The sequence below is a fragment of the Zonotrichia albicollis genome, chromosome 22 (genome assembly GCF_047830755.1).
Source record: "Zonotrichia albicollis isolate bZonAlb1 chromosome 22, bZonAlb1.hap1, whole genome shotgun sequence".
NCBI classification, from domain to species: domain Eukaryota; kingdom Metazoa; phylum Chordata; class Aves; order Passeriformes; family Passerellidae; genus Zonotrichia; species Zonotrichia albicollis.
The window spans coordinates 1,239,562-1,263,197 of record NC_133840.1 but is presented as its reverse complement, the minus strand read 5'-3'; the positions used below and the strand labels follow the sequence as shown (position 1 = coordinate 1,263,197).

The window sequence follows — 23,636 nt, the reverse complement described above, 5'->3', positions numbered from 1 at the left end:
CCAAGAGCTCTCCAGCCCCTGGAGCACACCCTGCCACCACCTCCCCCTGGGGCTCAGCATGCTCAGCACACAGGGCTTACCCTTGGCACTCCCCTCCTGATTTCCTTACTGCTCAGCTAAAGGGCTGCTAAAGCCAGCAGGGAATGAGGGAGCACTGCTGGGACAAGGACAGCATCATTAGGGGGTGAGGGTGGCTCTCCCCACCTCCAGAAGCCTCCTGGCTGACGCCTGGGGGTGCACAGGAAACCCTGGACATGCAGGGAGGTATAAGTGACATGGTCATTGCAAGGGACAGCAGCAGGGACGTGCCACCAGCCCGTGTCCCCTCAGCCCCACCTCTGCCAAACCACCACACATGGTCACTGGGGAGCTCACAGACCACACAGCAGCAAGGGCTCAGAAAAAATGGTATTTAATTATGGTATACATTAAATTAAATGTAATTCTGAGTATTGGTCTCCAAATTCCTGATGACATTCACCAGTGGGCAGCTCCTGTCAGTGCCAGCCAGGTGAGGATCCCACTGTGAGTCCAAGAGCTCTTCTCAGCCCAAAGAGAGCACCCAGTGCTCTCCTTAGCTTGGCTGTCTCTCCATGGGCACCTCTGCTGCTGCCCACCTCTCGAAATCCCTCTCAGCAGTTGGCACATGCCACAGAGTTTGTGGAAAATCGGCACAACTCAGGAGCATGAGATCCATTTACAGAGGGGAGCAGGCACAGAGCAGCTCGTGTCTCACAGAGGGCAGACGATGCCTTTAACACTTCCATGGCTTTGGAAGGTTGTGGTGTGTGTGCTGAGGGGCTGGACATGCCCTCCCCACAGAGCTGGGGTCATTCACAAGCTGCAGATGTTTCTGCAGGGCTTCCCATGCAGGAGCTGGTGCCAGCCGAGACAGGGCAGCAGCTGGAGCTTCCACACCACAGCCCATATTCCATCCATACATCCATCTGTCCATCCATCCATCAATCCAGGGCACCACAAGGACCAGAGCACCCTGTGCACTAAGAGTGGAGCCAACAAGGTTCATCATAACCTGCTGAAGGTGGAAAGAAGCCACCTGTGCTGGCCATTCACTGGGCAGGAGATGAGGCAGTGACTGGGCACCCAACCCCTTCTGCGCCCTGGGAGAGGAGAAAAGGGAGAGTCTGAACCCACTGGGGCAGATCCCATCAGAATTCCGTGTGGCCTCATTCACTCTGTGCTGCAAATGCTCCAGGCTCACCTGGAAGCTGCTGACACATCCCAGTACCTGGGTGTGCTCCCCAGGCTGCTGAGTCCTTCCCTACCCACCAGAGCCCCCTCAGGGCCCCCAAAAAGCAGGGAAATGCATTGAGATTAATTCATATCACAGCTGTCCCCACACGGACCATCCAGGTCCTGCCAGGGCTCTACTCAGCTTGCCCTGTGCCCTTCCTTCACGTGGGATGTCACCGTGCAGGGGACACTGTCTGTCTGTCTGTCCTGCACAGCAGAGCCCAGTGCTGCCTGGCCAGGGTCCTTGCCAGCCCCAGGACTGCAATCAACTCATTTAAAGGAAAAAGAGAAATACAAAACCAAAACCATCCTCAGCTCTGACCTTTACCATAAAAAAAAAATCAAAACAAAACAAAACAAAACAAAAAAAAAAAAAAAAAAAAAAGAAAGAAAAAGACAAAATGAAGATATTCAGGACCAATATATACAGATGGGGGAATTGCACTTAATTACAGTAGTTTACATCCATTGGACAAAATTTACTTCTTTTTTATATAAATCTCTATGTATAGGAGTGGGAGGGGGGAGGATGGAGCAGACTGTACCTATATTTACAGGTTAATTGGCTCAGTTCAACAACACATGCAGTTCCTCCCTCCGAACGCCAAGTAACAGACCCGGTCCCTCTCAGTCCGAGTGGAGGAGTACAACTCAAACATGATCCATCTTCCCCTTCTGCCAGCTCCCAGCACAGCCCGTGCCTCGTTCCTCGGGAGAGCCTCTTGCAAGGCAAACACTTCAGCAAAACAATCCCCAAGACACGTCTTGGAAACACTGCGTGGAGGGATGGAGAGGCAGGACCGGGAGAGCCCCGGAGAGGGAGCCCCGGGCCCGGCTCCGTGTCGGGCTCCTCGCTCGCTGCTGGGCGCTGCTCCGGCAGGCGGCTCCCGGCGGGATGGTGAGGAAAAGGAGATCCCGTTGCTGTGTGCAAAAGCAGCGAGGTGTGGAGCATCACCAGGCTTGCAGGGGACACTGTGCAAGGAGAGAGAGCGGCACAGTGAGCGGCGCCGGCAGGAGGAGGCAGCAACACAAAGCATTCGGAGGCATCGCCTCCTGCATCACCTCCTGTATCCCTGCATCACCTCCTGCATCACTCCTGAATCACCTCCTGTATCCCTGCATCACCTCCTGATCACCTCCTGCATCACCTCCTGCATCCCTGCATCACCTCCTGTATCCCTGCATCACCTCCTGCATCACCTCCTGCATCCCTGCTTCACCTCCTGCCCTGCTCTGTGACCACCTTGGTTCTGCCCTGCTCAGCCCCCAGCCCTCCCTGGCACCCCAGTAGGGGAGCCAGTGAGAAAATACTTTCTTAGCCAGCTATTGCCACCCCTCCCAAAAATAATAACGCCAAAAAAGGTCCTGTTTGTGCCTAGTCTGTGCCAGGAGTCCTGTTTGTGCCCGGGAGCAGCCAAGCGTGAGGCTGAGCTCGGCTGGGGTGGGAGCAGTGCCGGGGCTCATCCCCAGCAATGCTCCCATCTCCAGGGACAAAGCTCCACATCCATCCCACCGCAGGGGCCCCTTCCCCATCCTTGCCCATCCCGGGGGTCCCCCCGGTCCCGGCGGGCCCGGCAGGGGCGGGGTGACCTTGCACAGCAAACATCATCAGGCGCAGATAAGGAGACGCCAGGAGGCTCCCGTGACATGTCATTAGGGACTGGCCCTGGCTATCAGGTGTTTGCCAACGTCATAAACGCCGTGCCTCGGCCCCGAGCGTTGTCAAAGGAACAGAGAGGTATTTGCCCCTTCCAGGTCTAACAGCAGCATCTGATAAGGGAGCTGGGGGTGAGCAGGGACCTCCCTCCAGCCCCATCCCCCTGGCAGGACCTGGAGCAGCCAACTCCACCACGGAACAGGTTTTGGGGTCTGGTGGGGACTCCCTGCTTTGTGCTGAGGCAAAGTGTGGAGGAGCCAGGGCACAGCCCCTGGTAACTCCAGTCAATGATAGAAACCCAAATCACCGAAAACATTCAGGTATTTGGGTGGTGAGCTGCATTTATCGCCCCCCTACACTGCATCTGTCACTCTCCATCCACCTCTGGCTGATGAAACTGCTGACCACCACGAAAGAAATCCATGCCCAAAGAGAAAATTTTCCAGCTATATCTTGGGCACAGAATGGCTGGTAGGAAATAGACCCTGGGGGCTGGGAGGGTTTGCTGTTGGACACAGCTCACATCCTGCCTTGTGCTCGCAGGTGATCTTTATGGTGTATTGGGGGTAACAGGGGTGGGTGCAGGGTCTTGGCCCCATATCCCTCCTGAGCCCTGCTGGAATTGAAGCGCAGGAAGGTGATGGAGGCAGAGCCCCGGCGTGGTCAGGGTAGGCTGATCGCAGGGCCCCGGGCAGCAGGGGATGGCCGGGCTCCATCTCGCTGCCAGGGACATTTCCTGTGTCCCGGGGCTGCCGCATCAAAGGCAGCAGAGCTCGATTAATCAGGGGCAGTTCGGGCTGAGCGCGCAGCAGATGGGCCGATAACGCCGCACGCAGGAAATGGAGCCGGGGGCGGCCGTGCCTGAGCGCTCACCCTGGGACTGCCCCGAGTGGGATCCCCCTGGGGAGCCGTTCCTGACCCCTCCCCAAGCGCCCCGAACCCCCCAGGTGTCCCCTTTGCAGCCCCTTCCTCCGCCCCTGCCCAGGATCCCGCAGCGGTGCTGGGGGGGTCTCTCAGCAATCCCACGCTGTATTTACTCTGTGGTCATTGCAGACATTTTTTCCCTGTCCCCTGTCAAACCTCGGGAAGAAAAGTTTATCTGAATGCAAGTTCAAGGCTCTCTCTTATTTATCTAGCGATCAATAAGGGCCACATATTTCCCACAGTCCCCAGAGTTGGCTCTCAGAAAGGGACCATTGTCTCAGGAAAACCTCACACACCTGATTTGAACCAGGATAAGTCCGGCCTTACACCTGCAGTGGGCAGATGATAAAGGTTTATGGGCTGGGGGAGGCTGGGCAGCCTTGGACTCCACTTGACTCCAGCCAGGGTTGATCCCCTGGATGTGGGCAGCAGAACCTGCTTGGTTCTGCCTCCTCAGCCCCAGCAGGATGCTCCACTCTCAGGGATGAGCAGGGCCTGCCTGGTACCACCAAAACCACCCAAATCCCTTCCCACCACTGCAGGCAGGTGTTCTGGAGCCAAAACCACCCAAATCCCATCCCACCACCACAAGCAGGTGTTCTAGAGCCCGTGAAGGGGCTGCAATGGCGTTCCCATCCTCAGCTCTCCCCAGGAGATGGGGTCTGTGCAACTCCCCCCTCCGGCCCCACATGCAAAGGGGGTAAAACTGCCCCCCAGGCTCCCAGCCCACCCTGTGCCCCCTCAGCCAGCCCTGTGGGCATTACCTGCTTGCTGGAGGACATGTTGGTGAGCGTGCTGATGCTGCTGGTGTCCGTCACCACCATGGCCGAGGGGAAGCGCGAGGTGTGCGAGTACTGGGGGGGCTCCTGCTTGTGTGTGTACACTGTGGGCACAAGGGGACAGGTCAGGGAAAAACCACCCCAAACCCTGCCATGGCATGTCCAGGAATGGGAACGGGCAGCAGGGAATGGGGATGGGATCAAACAAGGCAAGGGAAGAACCCAGCACTTCCCTTCAAGCCGCTGCATCCTCAGGCAGCAGCTCACCCCCAGGAACCCGTGGGGATTGAGGGGCTGTGGCTGGACCAGAGGGAGGAAGGGATGAGGCAGGATGTGACCAGCCTGCCCTGCTGAGCATCCATGGGCTGGAGCCATGAGAGGAGCAGCAGCCAAGGGCAGGGCAGGAGGAGGAGGGCCCAAGCTGATTTCCCATGTGAATCCATACAGGGGCCCGTGCAGCTCCCCAGGCCTTACTGTGTGAGTTCTGCAGCTGGGTGACCGTGGCCATGAAGGGCTGCTGTGCCATGTGGCCCGGGGACTGCTGCATCAGGGGCTGCTGGTGCGGGCTGTGCAGCTGCTGGGAGAACTGCACGGGCTGCAGGGCTGCCAGGCTGCCCGCCACGCTGTTGATGACGGGGACGCTCTGGGCCTGCGAGGTGTTCAGACCTGGCAGCAGGGAGAGAGCAGAGCGGGGCGTCAGCAGGGGCAGCAGGGCCACCCTGCCAGGGCAGGGCAGGGCACCAGGGGAGCTGGGTGGGCACTTACTCTGGGCGATGGCCATGACCCCCGAGAGCGGCGTCATGATGAGGTTCTGCGACTGCTGCGCGTTGTGGTGGGACAGGCTGTGGATGTTGGTCAGGGTGCTCACCGGGGGCAGCCCGCCCCCCGACACCGAGATCTGCGGGGCAGGACAGGCACAGTCAGCACAGCCCCCTCCTGCCCTTTGTGGGGGCATCAGCAGAGCCCCCTCCTCCCCTCTTCCATGGGGCATGGGGGCATCAGCAGAGCCCCATCCTGCTCTCCATGGGAGCCATCAGCAGAGCCCCCTCCTCCCCTCTTCCATGGGGCATGGGGGCATCAGCAGAGCCCCATCCTGCTCTCCATGGGAGCCATCAGCAGAGCCCCCTCCTCCTCCTCTCCATGGGGACATGGGGACCATCAGCACAGCCCCCTCCTGATCTCCATGGGAGCCATCAGCAGAGCCCCCTCCTCCCCTCTTCCATGGGGCTTGGGGGCATCAGCAGAGCCCCCTCCTCCCCTCTTCCATGGGGCAGGGGGGCATCAGCAGAGCCCCCTCCTCCTCATCTCCATGGGGACATGGGGACCATCAGCACAGCCCCCTCCTGATCTCCATGGGAGCCATCAGCAGAGCCCCCTCCTCCCCTCTTCCATGGGGCTTGGGGGCATCAGCAGAGCCCCCTCCCCAGAGAGAAGCAGCTGCAGTCCTGCTGGGTTTCACCCCAGAGAGCCCCCCCTGACTGCAGCACCTCAGCTTGGTGTTAATGTACAGCAGAGCAGCGTTGGGAAAGGCTCTGCTGGCACTGGCCTCCAGCTGCACTGGAGCATGGCACTGGAACACAGCACATCCCAAACCCTGGCTGCTCTGTACCCCGAGTCCAAGCTCCAGCCCCGGGGACAGCTGAGGGCTCTCAGCACTCATTAACTCCTAACCATCCTTATGAGACTCAGCCATCCTGCTTGCAGGGGAAAGTGGGTCCTATAAACTCAGGGAAGTGGAGAAAAATGACGGGAGGAAGGTTAAAAGGGCCTCGTGGTGATGATCTTAGTCACCAAGCTGGCAGGATACTGGTGAGACAGGGCGGGTGTGCACAGCCAGAGCCAGTGCTGGGGTTTCGGGCCAAAGTTTAGGGATCAGACAAAGGCACTTGGCATGTGCTGCCAGCACTGGGGCTGCTCCCCAGGACTGTAAGTGCCTCATTTCTTTAACTGCTGCCCCTTCCCCTAATTCCTGCTGTTAGCCCTCCTGCACAGGGTGACCCCAGTCCCAGTGCAGAGCCATCCCTGCAGCCCTTCAGGTGACATTTCTGGACACCGGTGCCGAGCACCTTGTTTATTTTGCACATGTGAGCTGGAGATAGCAATTGAAACAAATCCATCAATAAATTCCACAGCCCGGGAGTGACTCACGTTTCCTGATCCGGTATTTTCCACTTTCCAAGTGCCTCCAAGGCCGGGTTACAGCACACTCGGCTGCACAAGCCAAACAGCTCCCGGCGGGCACACGCTGCAGCCCTGGCTCTTCTCATGGGGTGTTTGGCCCCAGAGCACTGCACCTGCACTGGGCATGATGGAAAAGACCCTCCGGGCACTGGGCCCTCAGGGCAGACCCTCTGGCACTGACACAGCCCAGGCAAACACCGGAGCAGGAAAGAGTGAGCCACGAGGGATTTCAGTAATGCTCTTTCCTGAGAGATGCAGCAACTTCCTTGGCAGCTCCTCGTTTCATGTGGGGCAGTAAAGGCACATGTTTACTTACTAGAAACCACAGCCTACAGCATGTTTCTATTAAATCACTGGCAAGCACCAGCTAGCCCTGCCTGGAGATCAGAGATAAGCTGGTAGAGCCAGGGTCCCCACGGCTGGGCAGTGTCTGTGCCTTGGGGAGAGCTCTTCTGCTGCACTTCACCGAGTGCCTTTCCCATATTAACCTGCTCCCTTTCCTCCTGCCGTGCTGCCCAGCCCCTTCTGGGGGTCTCTGCCCAGTTCCAGGAGCTGGCAGGGGGTGCTGGCATTGCCTGGAGCTCGGGGACCCCCACCCTGGGCATGCAGTGCTGCTGCCTTTGTCCCTGACTCATTTTATGGCTTCCAGGCTGAGGGTTATGAGGCTCAACACACCCTGGGCTGAGCTGGGCGTGCTGGGGCAGAGGCAGTGGGCTGGGGGGCTGGGGTGTCTGTCTGCAGTGTGCCCCTAGCATGGCAGGGCACGTTGGGCTCGGCAGGGTGAGTGCCAGAGCAGAGGGGCTGCACAGAGACCCTCCCCAGCCAGGGGGAATGGCACAGTGAAACGGTGCCACAGTGAGGGAGGGCACAGTGAGCCCCTCCATGGGCACCCAGCCTCACCAGGGCACCCACAGCATGGCCCAGCAGGGACAGCCCTCTGAAAATGGAAGTGAAAACCGGGCAGGAACCGGCTTGGCCCCGTCACCCAGTGCCATGTTTGACTTTCGATTTCAGCCGGAAAAAAAACTCCTGGAAAAGCAGCAGCTGCAGGCAAAGCCCTGCCAGGCTGCTCCAGGGACGGGCTGTGCTCAGCTATCACACCCATCCCGTGCTGGCCTGAGCCTCTGTACCCCTTCTTGCCCTCCTGCACCCCCTCCTTGCCCTCCTGCACCCCTCCTTGTCCTCCTGCACCCCTCCTTGTCCTGTTCCCTCACCCACCCTGCAGGGGCTTTGCCCCAGGAAGGGGCACCCCGAGGGCCAGGGCCCTGCAGCAGCAGCATGGGGACTGTCCAGCAGCACAGGGATGCTGGTGTCCCCATCCCCATCAGGGATGCTGATGTCCCATCTCCATTCCTGCCATGCTGACACTGACAGCTCTGCCCAGCAGAGCCCCATGGCAAAGGGGAGAGGGAGAGGCAGGAGCTGGGGGGCAGAGCCAGCATGAGCAGCTTCCATCCCCTGGGACAGGAAGGTCCCTGCTAGCAGGAAAAGCTCTTCCCAAACTCAGGAGGGCTTCAGGAGAAGTAATGAATGAGTATTTTATCGATACCATGTCATGGGCAGGGGAAAGCAAACAGAGATCCACCCAGCCTGCAATCAATGAGCCCGGCTCTGGCAGATGCAGCTGGAGCACACCGTGTGTCCCACCGCCTCGGAGGTGGGGACAGCGGCACCCCGGGCCCCCACAATGCCCCATTGTTCAGCCGGGCCGGTGTGAAACCCGGGGAAAGCTCTGTTTGCTCTGCCCCTGGGCCCTCTTATCTTATCAGCGCCGCCGCCGCCGCCACAATGGGCCAGGTGTACTCACCATTTTCCCTTCGGGAGACAGCAGAGCGTGGCCCGGGTCCAGGCTGGCCGGGGAGACCTGCTGCAGCACAGCCTGGCTCGTGGTGACCATGGCAGCACCGCCGTGGTGGCTGATGGCCCCTGAGGACACGGCCTCGCCGCCCGCCTGGCTGTACCTGACCCCTGAAAAACATGGGCATGGTGTCATCCATGGGGGATACAGAGATGTGCCAGGTGTGCCCTGGCTGTACCTGACCCCTGAAACACACACACGGGGCTGGTGTCACCTATGGGCACTACAGAGCGGTGCCAGGTGTGCCCCGGCTGTACCTGACCCCTACAACACACACACGGGGCTGCAGTGAGCCAGAGGGAGCAGACACCCCCCAGGCCCCAGAGCAGACCCCAGCCCTCCCCTGCCCTCAGGGAAATCTGCCCCCAGCACAGGTCTCCCATATAAATGTATTTAATTTGGCCGAAGCACCCCACACTGATAGCCATATGATCAGCCATGTGCCATGAAAGGCATCCACAGATCACAAATAATTAACTGAGGAAAACCCAGGGCAAACAAAAGTGTCTTTTACAGGGCTGCCCTGACAGCTAGGGTGAAAAACCATTTGTTAAGAGGAAAAACCACTTGTTAGGAGGAGCCCAGCCCTGTGCTCCCAGCCAGATTCACTGAACTGCTCTGGGATGGACATGGTGGAGGATGGACAGACAGACAAACCATGGTTCTGGAGGAAAATCCCATGGAGGCTCAGCCTGGGGCTGGCTCATGAAGGATGCTCTAAGGACAACTCTAAAATCCATCTCTGAACCAAGGAAAAGCAAAGAAACCAGAACTGGAGTCCAGGAGCTCTCCCCAGCTCCAAAACCAAGCCCAGAGCCGCCCACAGCCTCCACCCAAACCACACCACAGCCACTCTGCAATCACCCCCGAATTTCCCCCATCAGCTGGTTAAACACGAGCCACAGATAGGAATCTGCTCCATGTCTGGCTCCTGATGATTTCCCAGCAAACCCCTTTATCCCTGATAATAAAAGAATGTCCTCTGGCAGGTGGATATTGGCCCGAGTGGATGTCCAGGGTAAACATTTAAACATTGCCCAACCTGGGCACTGTCACACACATTCCCATTCCCGTTCCTGTTCCTGTTCCCATTCCCGTTCCCATTCCCATTCCCATTCCCATTCCCATTCCCATTCCCATTCCCGTTCCTGCAGAGGGTGCTTCATTCACTGCGGGCCGGGATCCATCCCGCTGTGGAACAATGGCAGGGAGATAAAACAAAGCCCTTTCTTCTGGCCATGAGCTGAGAGATAGACCAGGGCAGACGGCTTCTCTCGCCTGAGAAATCAGAGTTTCTGCTGTCTTCAGGCTCCTCTGGGCTCAGCCAAACAACAAAAAGTGGATTTTAAATGCAAAATCATGCCCTGTGCAGCCGAGGGGGTGGTACCCCGTCAGCCAAGCCACCCAAAGCTGTGAAGCTGGCTTTAAAACACACAGAAGGGTGGTTAAATGCTGATTCTGAAGCTCTTCCTTGCAGCCCCAAGGACGAGCCTTTGATTGTTTGAGGAACAATAACCAGCGCCGAGATCCCCAGATAGGCTGGGGACTGAGATTTTGGGCCTCCAGATAAAACCACTGCAGGCTCTGTGTGTTGATGAAGAGTCCTGATGAGGATTAGCTCTCCCCAGGAGAGCCAGGCTGGGCTCTGGGGCTGGGGACAGCAGTGCCACTGTCCAGCCCCACCAGGGACCTGCTGAGAACCACTTGCAGGGCAGGCAGAATCCTCCTGCAGGGCTCATTTTGGGAAGCATCCACCCTCACTGGGCTGTCCCCATCCCCACAACAAGAGGAGTGTTGTTATTATTATTTCCCCATCCCCACAATGGGAGGAGTGTTGTTATTATTATTTTTATTTCCCCATCCCCACAATGGGAGTGTTAGCATTAATATTCCCCATCCCCACAATGGGAGGGGTGTTATTATTATTATTATTATTCCCCATCCCCACAATGGGAGGAATGTTATTATTTACGTGTCCCCAGGGCTGGGCTGCATTTGGGCAGATCACATCATTCACATCAGGGATATTAATGCCACCACAAGGCATTGCTGCTGCTGTCACTGCTGGCACTCAGGGAGCTCCCTGGGGATGGGGGTGCCTTTCCTCTCAGCTCCCAGGGCTCTCTCCATCACTGAGGGCTGGGATGCAGCCCTGCCCTGGCAGCACAGCCCTGGGAGCTCCCCAGAGGGCTGGGGTGAATGCAGGGGCAGGGTTACAGCTGGGAGCACCAGGAATGAAGGATTCCTCCAGAGCTCTGGCATCCAGGCTTTATGGGCTGGGCCCAGACAGCCATCAGGGCCCAGCACAAGGGTTCTCCTGCTGCTCTGCTGTGCCTCCACAGCTGGAGGCAGCCCTTGTGCAAAGGGATTTATTCCCCCTCAGTCTGCTCCCTCAGGAGAGGAGCCGGGATGGGGTCACAGGAACGGGTCTGGCCCGGGAGCCTGCCCTCCTCTAGGCTTTATTTTTAACTGGAGCTACAGCCATAACATAAAAGTGTGTTTATGGGACGGGCCATTGTGTGGGCCCTGAGCTGCACAGGCTGTGAAATGTTTTACTGCCCTCCCCTGCCCCAGCAGGGTCTGGCTCCATAGCCTTAACCCTGCTCCAGCCACGGATGGGGACAGCAGTGACAGCCCCAGGGCAGGGGCCCTGTGCACCACAGACACCCCAGCACCTCCTGACTGCTCTGGGTGCCACACTCACCCTCCTGGCTTGGCTTTGGGGGCTTTTGGGATGGTGGAGGGGAGTTTGGGGCAAGGATCAGTCTCTTTATCACTCTCATCGCAGCCTTGTGCCTTTCCTCAGAACACACCAGGCCCTGCCTTTGGCAGGCACCAGCAGGGAAGCAGTTTGGTTCTGCTTTGCTTTAAGTCATGTTTGATATTAATAAATTGTATATGTTAAAACAAAACCCTCATTGTACTTTTAACTGTCATTCCCATGCAGTGAGAGCCCTGCTGCCACCGTGCCATAGCACATCCCAGCCTCCAGCCTGCCCCTTCCCCCAGCTCTAGGCTTCTGCCCAGACCTTCACCAATGTCCTGCACATCACCAGCCATGCCAAACCCCAAAACAGACCCCAAAAATTCACCGGTGATCTGGTGGTGGAGGGGATACAGCTCTGGCTCTGCCTGACCCTCCAGGATGCAGGCCAGGGTGTAAAAATGGGGTGAGAAAAGCAAAGTGTAATTTTTGGGGACATGCTGGAGTCAGTGATGCTTCACCCGCTGACACTATGGACAGCCAGGTCACTGTGGGACAACTTCACCCTCCCAAAATTCAGGTCCAGGCAGCACTGAGGGCACCTCTGATTTTTGGGCTGCCACTCAAATTGTCCCTAAAGTGTTAATCTCGCTCAGTTACAGAGGTGCATAGTTTATATCCATTATAAACCCGTTTATGGGGACTAGACCCTCCCATTTCGCTGCTGTCATAAAGTTCTAATTACCCCCATAAAGCAGGGAAAAGCTCCTAACAGTGCACTGTACCCAGCCAGCCCCACAATGTCCCTGACAGTAAAATATTACAGCCACTGCCACGGGGTCCCAGCGAGAGACAGCACCCCCAGAACACGGGGAGGGAGCCAGGAACAGACCAGGGTACCCAAAGCCAGGAACAAACCAGGGTACCCCAGAGCCAGGGTTTGCTGATGGGCTCTTCTTGTAAAGGGAAGGTAAAGCCCTTCAGCTGCCCTTTGGGTTTTAGGGAGACTATCAGGGGTGGCACTGGGTTATTTTTATGTTTATCTCCAGCTGCAGAGACAGCTAAATGTGTGTGTGTATATATATATATATATATATATACACATATATATATACATATATATATAATGCATTTAAATATAGAGATATCTAAATTTATATATATATAAGTAATGCATTTTAATATTATATATATTATATATATATAAGTAATGCATTTTAATTTATATATCTATATATATGTAATTCATTTTAATATATATCTATATACACATATATGTGTAAATACATGCAATTGCTCAGATATTGATCTGGTACTCTAATGTTTGCAGAGCAGGGATGGAAAGATGGATGGATGGATGGATGGATGGATGGATGGATGGATGGATGGATGGATGACACCCTGACCCCCATGGGTGTGCAGCCCCCCAGGACAGGCTGGAGATGATGCTGTGCCCCCCAGACAGGCTCCAGGGATGCTGTGCCCCCCACCCTGGGGCCCTTTGTATGCAGGGCGGGCTCGGGGCCGGGCGGTGCTTCCCCTAATCTCATCAATGCCCCGATTGTCTTCGGGGCTCTTGAAGATAAAATGGCATAAGCCAGAGTCTGCCATGGCACCGAGATAAAGCCCCGAGTGACCTTCAAATCAAACAGGGAACCAAGATCGCTGATAAAACCCAGAGGAAGGGAAAAGTCCAGCCTCGGAGAGGAGCCTCCGAGATAGAAAGGCTTTAAGTATTTACCTGCAAACAGTTAAAACCCACAGCTCTAGGCCTGACAGATGGGTCCCCGAGAAGAGGCCGGGGGATGTTTGACTTTTACAGCTCCCATCCCTGCCCCGCTCTCATCCCGCCCTTTGGCAGGACCCCATTGATGTCCCAAGGAGGGGTGACCCCCTTTGTGCAGGGGCACGGGGAGCTCTGAGCAGCCCCAGAGCTGCAGCCCCCTCGTTTCCGTGGCGGGCAGGGGGACAGGGACACTGTCCCAGGCTGTCATTAAGCTGTTAAGGCATTGAGCGGCCCAGACGCCGCCACCTCGGGGCAAGGACAGTTCAAATCCCAGCATGGACAGCCACCATGGGGTCAGCCGGGTGTGCCCCACCCGGAGGGCATCCCAAACATCCCCCGGAGGGGTTACAGCAGGGATGCACCCGGTGGTGGTTTGGGAACGTCTGGGATGCAGCTTGGTCCAAGCGCCCTGAAGCAATCATGGCTGAGGTCCATCCCTGCCTGCTTCCCCCAAAATCAGCCCTAAAGCCCCACGGTGTAAAATCCCACGGTGTCCTGGAGCAATCACGGCTAAGCTCCATCCTTGCCTGCTTCCCCCAAAATCAGCCCTAAAACCCCACGGTGTCCTGGAGCAATCAAATCAACCCTAAAACCCCACAGTGTCCTGGAGCAACCATGGCTGAGCTCCATCCCAGCCTGCTGCCCCCAAATTAGCCCTAAAACCCCACGGTGTAAAACCCCACGGTGTCCTGGAGCAATCATGGCTGAGCTCCATCCCTGCCTGTTTCCCCCTAAAAATCAGCCCTAAAACCCCACGGTGTCCTGGAGCAACCACGGCTGAGCTCCATCCTTGCCTGCTTCCCCCAAAATCAGCCCTAAAACCCCACGGTGTCCCTTGGCATGCCCATCTTCCCCTCCTCAGGACGGATCGCAGCACCAGAGAAATCCCCACATCGGAGCCCTGCTGACCCCTCCGGAGGGGCCGTGCTCCGCAGCCATCACTCCTGCCCCACTGAAAGCCCCTGGGCTCGGGCTGTCAGCGGCCCTACAAGAGCCCTACAGGCACGGCCGGCCCCTGCTGGCCCCGCTCCGACGGCCAAAGAAAGCCGGGGCCTTAAGGGCCCTCCAGCGCCGAGATAAATGCCCGCGGTCCCAGTAATTGCTGTCCCCTGCCCGAAGGACACAAAGGCTCTCGGGGGCGCCCCATGTGCGCTGCCAGGCCGGGGGCACATCAAAGGCAGCGGGCTCCGTTCAAAGCCCCGCCGTAATTGTCAATTAAGCATGCACGGGGGACACGCCGTGACAATGCGGGGCTGCATGCTGGTGGGGCATTGTGAGCCCCGCCGCGACACCGAAAACAGCTGATGCTGCTGACAATGTGCTTGTAGGGCACCTTGTAAGCAATCAGCCGCTGACAGCAGGGCAAACGTCCCGCCCGTCCCGGCCATTGTGCGGGGCATTCCTGGGGCAGGGTCACATCTTGGTCACCGCTGGCCGGTCCTCGGGATGCTGCCGGTTCCTCCGGGGCCGGGAGCGGCGCACGGACGTCCCCGGGTACTGAGCTCCTGTGTGCAGGAGCATCCCCGGTACCCTGCCCTTCCTTCCCATGGGGACTGTCCGCAGCACGGGCTCCGTCGGGTTTGCCTTGTGCCGAGCTGAGTGTGGGTTACACCAGGCAGGGGCATTGCCACAGCTGGGTCTGTGTCACACCAGGCTGGGGCATTTCCCGGGCTGTGTCCGAGGGGACGCGGGGCAGTGGGGATGCTGAGCCCCCATCACCGAGACCCCTGTGCCCATAGCAGGCTGCAGGTAAGGGACAATGGGGATTGTTCTCCCAAAAATGCCTCTCGCCCCTGCCCGGCGTGCAGCCCCCTCCCCATGCCGTTATCTCCCACTCAATCCCCCGGGGGTTTTCAGCGGCTCTGCTCAGCTCTGCCCAGCCCTGGGCACGGCAGGGCCGGACTTTGGGCTGTGAGGAGGAGGAGGAGGGGTTACCCTGCACCCCTTACAGCTTTCTTCAGCCTCCTTGCTCCGCTGTGGCACAGGGATGCTGCAGAGCCATGCAGCCAGCCCAGTGCAGGGGGGCCAGGACACGCTGCCACCTCTTCCCTCTGCATTGCCTGTGCACCCCCAGAACCTCCCCAGCGGGCTACACACCATGAACTGGCACTGCCACACCACGGCAGGCACGGGGCAGCTCCTCCTGCCCTGCTGGGCACAGCCTCTCCCTGCCCAGCCGAGCCCACACGGAACTGAGCTGCCGTGAGCTAAACCAATCAAGCAAACACTGATTTATCCCGGCACGGCGGAAATCCAGCCCTCACCACGCGGCCACAACGCTGAGGTGACAGCACGAGCTGCCTCCATCACCGTGGGGACCAGGCTGAGCATCCTCTCCCTGCACACACAGTACCCCCAAAATCTGCCATCCCCCCGGCACCCTGGGCAAGGCTCACCTGGCATTTTGCTGGGCGGGGAGGCGCTGGGCTGGTTGTGGTGGGGGGAGCCGTGGGACAGCAGCAGGTTCATGCTGTGCGGGGGCTGGCCCGAGCTGTAGGCATCCATGGCCAGTTTCTGGCGGAACGCCTCCTCCTTGCGCCGGTTGGCAAACCAGTTGTACACCCGCACCTCCGTCACCAGGTTGGAGCCCAGCCCGTGCGCCTTGGAGGGGGACACTCCTCGCTGCAGACACTCGGCCCTGCAGGGCAAGGGACACGTGTGAGCAAGGGGGCTGCTGGGGGCAAGCAGGGGGCTTGGCATACCACAAATGTGGGGGAGTTTCAGCCCTTCCTGCACGCCCACCCAGCCATGCTGTAAACGCCATCCCCGCTCCCTCTGACAATGCTGCAGCATCCCTGTGGTACCCCCTGTTCCATCCCTGCAGCATCCCCATCACACCCCTGCCCAAGCATGGAGCTCACTCTGCCCCAGACATCACCCAGAGGGGGAAAACATGGCAAGGAGAGGCCTGGCAGCTCGGCAAAGCTGTGCCACGAGCCGGGAGCTGGGGTGGTGAGCCTGGAGCATGGCATCTCCCACGGCATCTCCTGCAGCATCTCCCGTGGCTTTCTGAAGCAAGGCTGAGGCTGTGGGCAGGGGAGGCAGCCCAGGTGCGTGGGGCAGCCATTACCTGTTGCACTCCTCCACCAGGGTCTCCCTCTCCTCCTTGCTGGGGTTCTTCTGGCGCTCGTAGGCTTGGTACAAGATTTGCTGGGAGGCCGGCCCCCACTTGAACCGATTGCGCCGCATCTTCTTGCTGGGCGTTTCGGAGCAGGCGTCATCGAGCTGGGCAGCCCCCTGGTTCTGCTGATTGAACTCTGGAAAGAGAAACAGCAGCTGATCCTGACTGCCTTTGTCTGTCATATTTCCACAACCCTGGACTGCCTGGTTGAACTCTGAAAGAGAAAGGAGCAGACGTGAGCTGGCCTGTGGCCACCGTCCTGCACCGAGGGTCCCCCGTGTCCCCTGCCCAGCACCCCGAGCCCAGGGCAGCCCTTGGAGCCAGCCAGGTGCCCCCTGCCACCCACCCGGCAAGGGAAGGGGCCAGCCTGCTGCCACCCCTGTTTAATGGGGAGGCATGAGCAGGGCACGCCATGGCCATGCATATTCATGGGCAGGGCCCTGCCAGCCCGCACTTGTTTCGGGAGGATTTTTCCAGCAGGACGGCTGCAGAGCCCCCCGAGAGGGAGCCCCAGATCTGTGCTCAGCCACAGCTCCCTGCCAGTCCCCTCCCAGCGTGGTGGGACACCAGCCCTGTGCCGGGGCGGGCAGCACCAGAGGTGACCTTCGGCAGCCGCCCCAGCCCCGGCACTTGTCACCACGGCAGTAAAGGGAGATTAATGGGAGGGTTTTATTATTCCCAGTTTTGCAGGGGAATTCTCCCTCTTTTTATAATGGCTTTTCCCCCCGTGACGGGGGGGAAGCACAGGGCAAGGCTGGAGCAGGCTCTGTTTGCTCTAACGTCTCAAGGTGTGTTTTCTGAGCAATGGTATTTGGCGCTAAACCCTTCTCTGCACTTCCCCTCTGCTGGATATTGCATCCTTCTGCAAGAGGGAGGCAGAGCCCTTTCCTGAGGGGTGCCAGTGCCACTCAGGGCTGCTTTGAGAGCTATGGGACAGATCCCAGGGCAGGGAAGAGTGGGAGAGGGGCACAAAGGAATGGTCTGTGTGCTTGGTCAAAATAATCTGCATTTTAAACAGCACAGACTGCCCCAAACCCTGCTACACACAGCAGCAACTCAGGGACTTTTAATTTTCTCTCTCTACATTTTTTGCACTTAGTTGAAAAAAATGAGCAGCCTGAAAAATAGCAAGGAAAAGTGCAAAGATGGGAAAGGCACCGAATTGTGAGCCATCATTAATTGCTTTCCCAGCTCTAACAAACACAAATACCCAGAAATTCAGCCGTGTGGATGAGCCGGGGGGAACCCTGCCACCCAGAGCGGCTCTCACCCGCTTTTCCTGCACCTTAAATTCATTTTACTTGGAAAACTGCTCTGGGGAGGCGGTGTCTGGGGTTGGTGCTGGTGCCCAGGGCAGGGCAGGGACACGGGGACCCCCATTGCCCCCATTGCCCCCATTGCCCCCATTGCCCCCATTGCCCCCCATTGCCCCCATTGCCCCCCACTCCCACAGGTACTTACGGCGGAGGATCTCCCGCTGCTTGCGGACGTACCACGTGTACAGGGCAGCTCTCTTCTGGGTCTTCATGGGGGTGCCCTTGTTGAGGTGCTGGGACAGGTGGGACTGGTTGAGGCCGGTGACATCCACCACCTCCCTCTGGGGGATGTTGTGCTGCTGCATGTAGCCCTTGATCATCTTCGCTGCCCGCCACGGGTCCTCGCTGTGGGCAGGGAAACCAAGGGTTAATACCTGCTGCCAGGGGAAAGCCCCCAGGATTTGCTTCTCCCCGTAATGGAGACCTTTCATTACTATCATTATTAATTATTATTATTAAAACTATTTCAGAAGGACACAAGATCCTTGGAGTGTATGTTTTTCCCAAAGCCCCCAAAACAGCCCTGTCCCAGCCCAGGGTGTGGGATGGGATGGGATGGGGGCTCACACCATCACTGTGTGATCACAACCAGGCTGCTCCCCCAGAGAGCACCCCAGTGTCCCATCAGGACACCCCAAGGTCCCATCCATGCCAGCAAAGCTCCTCCAGACCTCCAAGGAGAAGCACAGCCCGTCCAAGAGCTGCTGCCCTTGCGTTCGGCGCCATTTCCGCCGTGGAAGATACGCACAGGCAGTGGGACACACGCATGGATGGGCATGAAGAGCCCATCCTGCTCTGCTAATGAAGAAGGAGCAGGGCTGGGGATGCTTTTCCTGCCCTGCTCAGGGTGCAGCACCTGCACTGTGCCCGTGCCCCCTGCCCTGCCGCCGAACCCCACACGCCGCGCTTGCTGTGGCGCTTCTTCCTTCCATTCCCACAGGGATAATGACCTAAAAATCTCAATATTCCCTTAAAAAGGACCCTATTCCCTCGCTCTCACAGCTGTGCATGCACTGACCGTACGCAAAAGGCTGAGAAGCCAAGGTCAAACCAGGCACACAAACCCCGAACGCAAAACCGAAACCAAACCCCCGAAAATTTTGAGTCACTCCTGATTATTATTAAACACTTGAATTTGGCTCCTGTAGGACCCAGGTGTAAATGACTCTTCTCTAAATCACACTACTTTACTGTCCACTGATTCAGTCTGCTGATTAGCATCATTTAATTTTAGAAAAAAGAAAATTAGCTGAAAATCCAAATGCGGCCCGTGGTCTTTAGCTCTATCGAATGCCCAGTGTGACAGCAGAGCAAGAGGCCAAAATACCTGTGCTGTATCCAAGACCCCAGAATTTATTCCGGGCTAAAAGGGAGCACCTTCAGCACTGAAAAATCAGTGTGCGCCCAGAGCTGGTCACAGTCCTGCACTCAAATAATGCGATGCCCCAACGCCGGCTTGGAACGTCCAACTGCTTTCCCAATTCATCACCTACTTTGGATCCTTCACCTTGTCAAGTGAAGGAAAAAAAAAAAAAAAAGCCCAACAAGTAAATTTCTTACTTTTATTCCTGAATGTAGCTTGAAAACAAAGCTGGTTGGATCCACGGCAAAACACCGGAGCAGAGCCAAGCTGGGCTTTGCCAGCCCTGGGAAGGAGCCACGGAGCCTTCCTGGAGCTGCTGAGCCCAAAGCTGCACCCCCAGGCAGGGAGCCCTGCTGGTTTGGGGGTCCTGTCCGTGGGATGGCTCCCAGAAAAAGTGGGAATCAAGGAGAAGGATGTGGAGGAAATGTCCTGCCCAGGAGAACCAGGTAAAGCCGCCTGCCCCAGCTGAGGGGCTCGGGCAGACCTCTGTCACCAGCAGCTCATGTCACCCAACTGATCCCACTAATTACTGATTAATAACGAGTTAATGAAACAGAGCTCATTATCATTTCCAAGAGAGGTTTGGTTCGCAACCGAGCCCAGGGCAGTTTGCTCAGAGTGAAACCGAGAGCCGGTGAATCAGAGCACGCTTGGAAAATGTCAAATGAGGGACTCGGGGGCTACACAGGAGATTTGGAAATTCACATAAAATTTGGTAACATTTAGGTTGGAAAAATATCAGAGAATTAGGAAAAAAAGTCCCGGAATTTCCCTCCATTTAATTATTTTTAAAAAGTCTTCACTTTGACATTTCCAACGTGTTTCACACTTACACTTTCAAAACAATTACTCAGGTCTTAATTTCTGAGCAGTGATTTTTCCTTTACGAATCAACTTGACCGTATTCAAAAGGGTTAAACAACCTGAAACCAAACCCAAACATTTTGTTTCATGTTAAACAAAATGTTTGGACTTGACCCAAAATGAAACGTTTGAGTGTTTGTTTGGCCTCTTTTTTTTTTTCCTTTCTTTTTTGGTAACCTAAAAAGCCAGAGAGGAAAACCTTTTGAGTCAACACCAGCCCTTATTCTTTGATTCTGTCACCAAAATGAAATAAAACAAACATTAATTGTCCAATCTTCAACAGGAGTTTACTTACAAACAAAACCAAAGCCCCGACCCAACCCAGGAGTGCTTTCTAATACTGGAAAACCAGTTTACAGCCCTGGCTCCACGATCCTTCTCACCAGAACCATGGAAAGGTGTTTTTCTTGCACAAAATTAGCCCCACAAAGCCTGGCTGCCAATGCTGCCCGAGAAAAAGCCATTATTTCCCCATCCAGCCTCAGACACAGGCACGGGGCAAATCCTGTTCCTCTTCCCAGCGATTCCCAGACCAGCTCGCCCATTTTGTCAGCCTCAAAACCAGGTAAATACACTCCACATCCTCAGAGAAATATGCCAAGAATTTATAGAGATGGATTATAAGCCCAGCTCCCTGCAGAACTGCCATCCTGCCCAGCATCTCCCCGCACACCAGGCTGTGCCTGTGCTCCCCACACATCTCGGGGTGGCTCTGCTGGGTCCCCAGGGCTGGTGGCCTTCCCACAGCCCCCAGCCCACGGGTGGCATCTGGGGTTTATTATTTCCCTGAGTGAGGCGCGGGTGAGCCCTGCAGGTGGATGGGGCAGGGTGGGAGCTGTGGGGTCTGTCCAGAGCTGGGCTCTCCATGGGTGACCCCACAGCACCCACCACGCCATGGGTGGGCAGCAAAGCCCCAACCATGGTCCCGGAGAGCTGCAGGGCTCCTGAACAGCCCAGGGATGTGGGCACAGCCCGGGCTGAGCCTGCCGTGGGTCGGGACGCCGGGGGAATGGGAGAAGAGGGGCTCAGCCCCAGCAGGGCTGCGGTCGCTGTCTCCCGGCCGCCCGGGCTGCTCCCTCTCCAAGTACAAAGGCCTCTCTCAGAGCAAACACGAGCTCCTTGCAAAGGCTCCTCAGGGACATGTGCCCGCTCTTGTTTGCACCCGAGGCAAACTTTGCTCAGAAACACCTGTGGGAGCACGGGGACCCCGGCGCTCAGCACCCCGGGCACCCCGGGTGGATGTGGCCAGCAAGGGGACACTGGGGACAGGCGGGAGCACCCCGGGGTGCGGGCTCCGTGCCGGGCAGGAGGGCTGGGAGCCCATCGGGAGAGGCCCGCGATGGATCCTCCCTCGCAGGAGCCCCCTCAGCACCCGAAGGGTCCCAGTCTGGGTGGGCCGGGTGGCACTGCCGGCTCCCCAACGGGCACCTGCCGGTACCGGGGCGGGACTGGAGCGTGACTGCCGAGATCCCGGGGGAAGAGTCGGGGCCGTCCCCGGGCTCTGCGGGCTGGCGGAGGGCACGGGCACACAGGGCCGGCAGCGCCGGGCACACAGGGCCGGCAGCACCGGGCACACACGGTGGGCACACACGGCGGCAGCACCGGGCACACAGGGCCGGCAGCACCGGGCACACACGGCCGACAGCACCGGGCACACACGGCGGCAGCACCGGGGCCGCGCTCCGGGCACCGCGCTGGGCATCGCGACAGGAACGGCAGCGCCCGGCGTCCCCACACGGACAGAGCCCGAGCTGTGCCCGCCGCACTCGGGGCCGGCCCGCGGGGCTCCCACCTGCTCACACCGGCGCCGCTTCCCCGGGGCTCCAGAGCGGGGTCGGTGCCGCTCCCACGGGCCGGGGCAGCGCTGCCCGCCGAGCCCGGGGCTGCCCCGTTCCGCCCGGCCCGGCCCGGTTCGGTTCGGAGCGGTGCCGCATCTCGGGATGGGCCGGAGCGGAGCCGCCGCCGTCGGGGTTCCCTCCTCCTTCCCCGCTCCCGGTCCGTTTTACAACCCCGGCAATGAATAACCCGCCGGCCCGATCGCCCTGATCGCGGCCTTTTGTGTATCTTTCTGTTGATGATTTATAGAAATAAATTAATAACGCCCCGGGCTCCACGTGGTGCGGTTTACGTTTGAGCCGCCGGCGCGGACGGACGGAGCCGGCGGCCGGTCCGAGCCCCGCCGCGACCGGGGACGGGCAGCCCCGACGGGACGGGGGGACGCGGCCGCCGGGTCCGGCTTCCCCCTGCCCGCTCCGCTCCGCTCCGCTCCGCCGCGGGGTCCGGACAGGGAGCCCCGGGAGCCCCGGGAGCCGCCACCGGGACCGACCGCGGGGCGGGCGGGGAGCCCCGGGAGCCGCCACGGGCGGGACACGGCGAGCGGGGAGCGCCGGGAGCCCGCACCGGGCCCGGCACACCGGAGCGAGCCCCGGCAGGGCGCTGGGGCCGCGGCCGTCGGGCCGAGCCCCGCGGGCGGATGCGGCGGTGCCGGTACCTGATCATCCTCTCCACCTCCGCCCGCTGCTCCACGGCCTCCTCCGTGTTGAGCGACTGCAGCTCGCGGAGGATCTGCGGCGTGTCAAAGTCGTCGCCGTCCTCGGAGCCCTCGTCGCCCGAGAGCTTGCCCTTGCCGTGCCCGTTGGCCAGCGGCGGCAGCGCGGCCCTGCCGTCGGGGGGCCCTCCCGGAGACAGCGGCAGGCTCTCCAGCTTGACGCCGAAGCCGGCGGCGGGCACCATGTCCTCCAGGGCGCGGATCAGCCCCTCCTTGGTGGCGCCGGAGCTGAGCAGGGCGCCCAGCAGCTCCCGTTGCAGGGCGCTCAGCTGGGACACCATCCTCCCCGCTCCTGCCGCTCCGCTCGCCGCGCTGCTCCCGCTCCGCCCCGGCCGCGGCTGCTGCGGGCCGCGGGCCGCGCTCTACCGAGCCATGACCGCCACCATAAGGCATTATACCTTATGCAAATCAGCGCCAAAGCCTCTCCTCCGGCCCCCGCCCCGGCCCGGCACGGCTCGGCCCGGCCCTTAGCGCCCGCCGGGGCGGACTTTGCCTCGCGGCCCGCGGGAGGCCCCGGGGGAGCGGCGGGGGCAGCGCCGGGCGGGACGGCGCGCACGGGCACGGCACGGCACGGCACGGCACGGCACGGCACGGCACGGCACGGCACGGCACCGCACGGCACGGCGGCTCCGAGCGCCCCAGAGCCGCCGTCGGGGGTCCCGGGGCCGGGAGCGCCCCGGGAAGGGAGCGCCGCCCTCTGCCCGCGCCCCCCGGGCAGAGCCGGGACCCGCGGCGGGTTCGGCTCCGTCGGGCGCTGTGCCCGCGCTGGAACGGGGCCAGCATGAGAGAGAGCCCCGCGCGGTTTCTCGCCCCGTGCCCTCCAGTGTGTGGGTCCTGCTGCCCCAGCCCCGGGGCAGGAACAGGCTGGAAGCACCCCCAGGATGGGGGTTACCCATGGGGGTCCCGGCCCCGCTGTGGGGCAGCTCTAAATGGCAGGCTTGGTGCCATTTAGCTGTGCAGGACATGGCAGGACACACAGTTATAGCAGAGGGGACACTGCGGGGACAGAGGTCACAGGGGACACCGAGCCCCCACTGACCCGAGCCAGCAGCCAGGGCTGGGAGCAGGAACAGGTTTGGGAATGGGCAGAGGAGAGATCCAAGCTGTGCTCTGGGATCTGAACAAAACCTGCTTTTCCTATCGCTGTGAATGCACCAAGATCAACAAAAATCAAAATTAAATTCACTGAAATCAAAGCAGGCACACGACAAGAGGCAGCAGCACTCCCAGAGCAGGGCAGAGGAGCCCTTCAGGGGAAGGCAGGCCTGAAATCTCCACTCA

The 23,636-nt window shown here is 59.1% G+C and overlaps 1 protein-coding gene across 5 annotated transcripts; it reads right to left on the bottom strand.

Moving 5' to 3' along the window:
* Nucleotides 1-412: 412 nt before the first annotated feature.
* Nucleotides 413-22,808, bottom strand: HNF1B (HNF1 homeobox B). 5 transcript variants are annotated; one of them, XR_012583508.1, is made up of 9 exons: nucleotides 22,299-22,808; nucleotides 17,726-17,925; nucleotides 16,214-16,478; nucleotides 15,540-15,781; nucleotides 8,603-8,763; nucleotides 5,089-5,512; nucleotides 4,600-4,718; nucleotides 1,800-2,226; nucleotides 413-1,121 (listed from the first exon to the last, which is right to left on the bottom strand). XR_012583508.1 is itself a non-coding variant. In XM_074557032.1 (9 exons), exons 1-9 carry the CDS (start codon nucleotides 22,634-22,636, stop codon nucleotides 2,206-2,208), a joined length of 1,671 nt encoding a protein of 556 aa, XP_074413133.1. In that variant the 5' UTR covers nucleotides 22,637-22,803; the 3' UTR covers nucleotides 413-2,205. The 5 variants fall into 5 exon arrangements, 4 of the variants coding, with proteins under 4 accessions (XP_074413133.1, XP_074413134.1, XP_074413131.1 ...); XM_074557032.1 differs by having other exon boundaries at nucleotides 413-2,226; nucleotides 5,089-5,280; nucleotides 5,380-5,512; nucleotides 22,299-22,803; XM_074557033.1 differs by having other exon boundaries at nucleotides 413-2,226; nucleotides 5,089-5,280; nucleotides 5,380-5,512; nucleotides 16,214-16,400; nucleotides 22,299-22,801.
* Between the last annotated feature and the right edge of the window lie 828 nt (nucleotides 22,809-23,636).

Coding starts and splice junctions, on each gene's coding strand:
- HNF1B (XM_074557030.1), bottom strand. CDS start 22,636: ATGGTGTCCCAGCTGAGCGCCCTGCAACGGGAGCTGCTGGGCGCCCTG. Junction 15,782..16,213: donor CTGGTGGAGGAGTGCAACAG/GTAATGGCTGCC, acceptor CTTGCCCTGCAG/GGCCGAGTGTCTGCAGCGAG. Junction 2,227..4,599: donor ACATGTCCTCCAGCAAGCAG/GTAATGCCCACA, acceptor CTCCTTGCACAG/TGTCCCCTGCAAGCCTGGTG.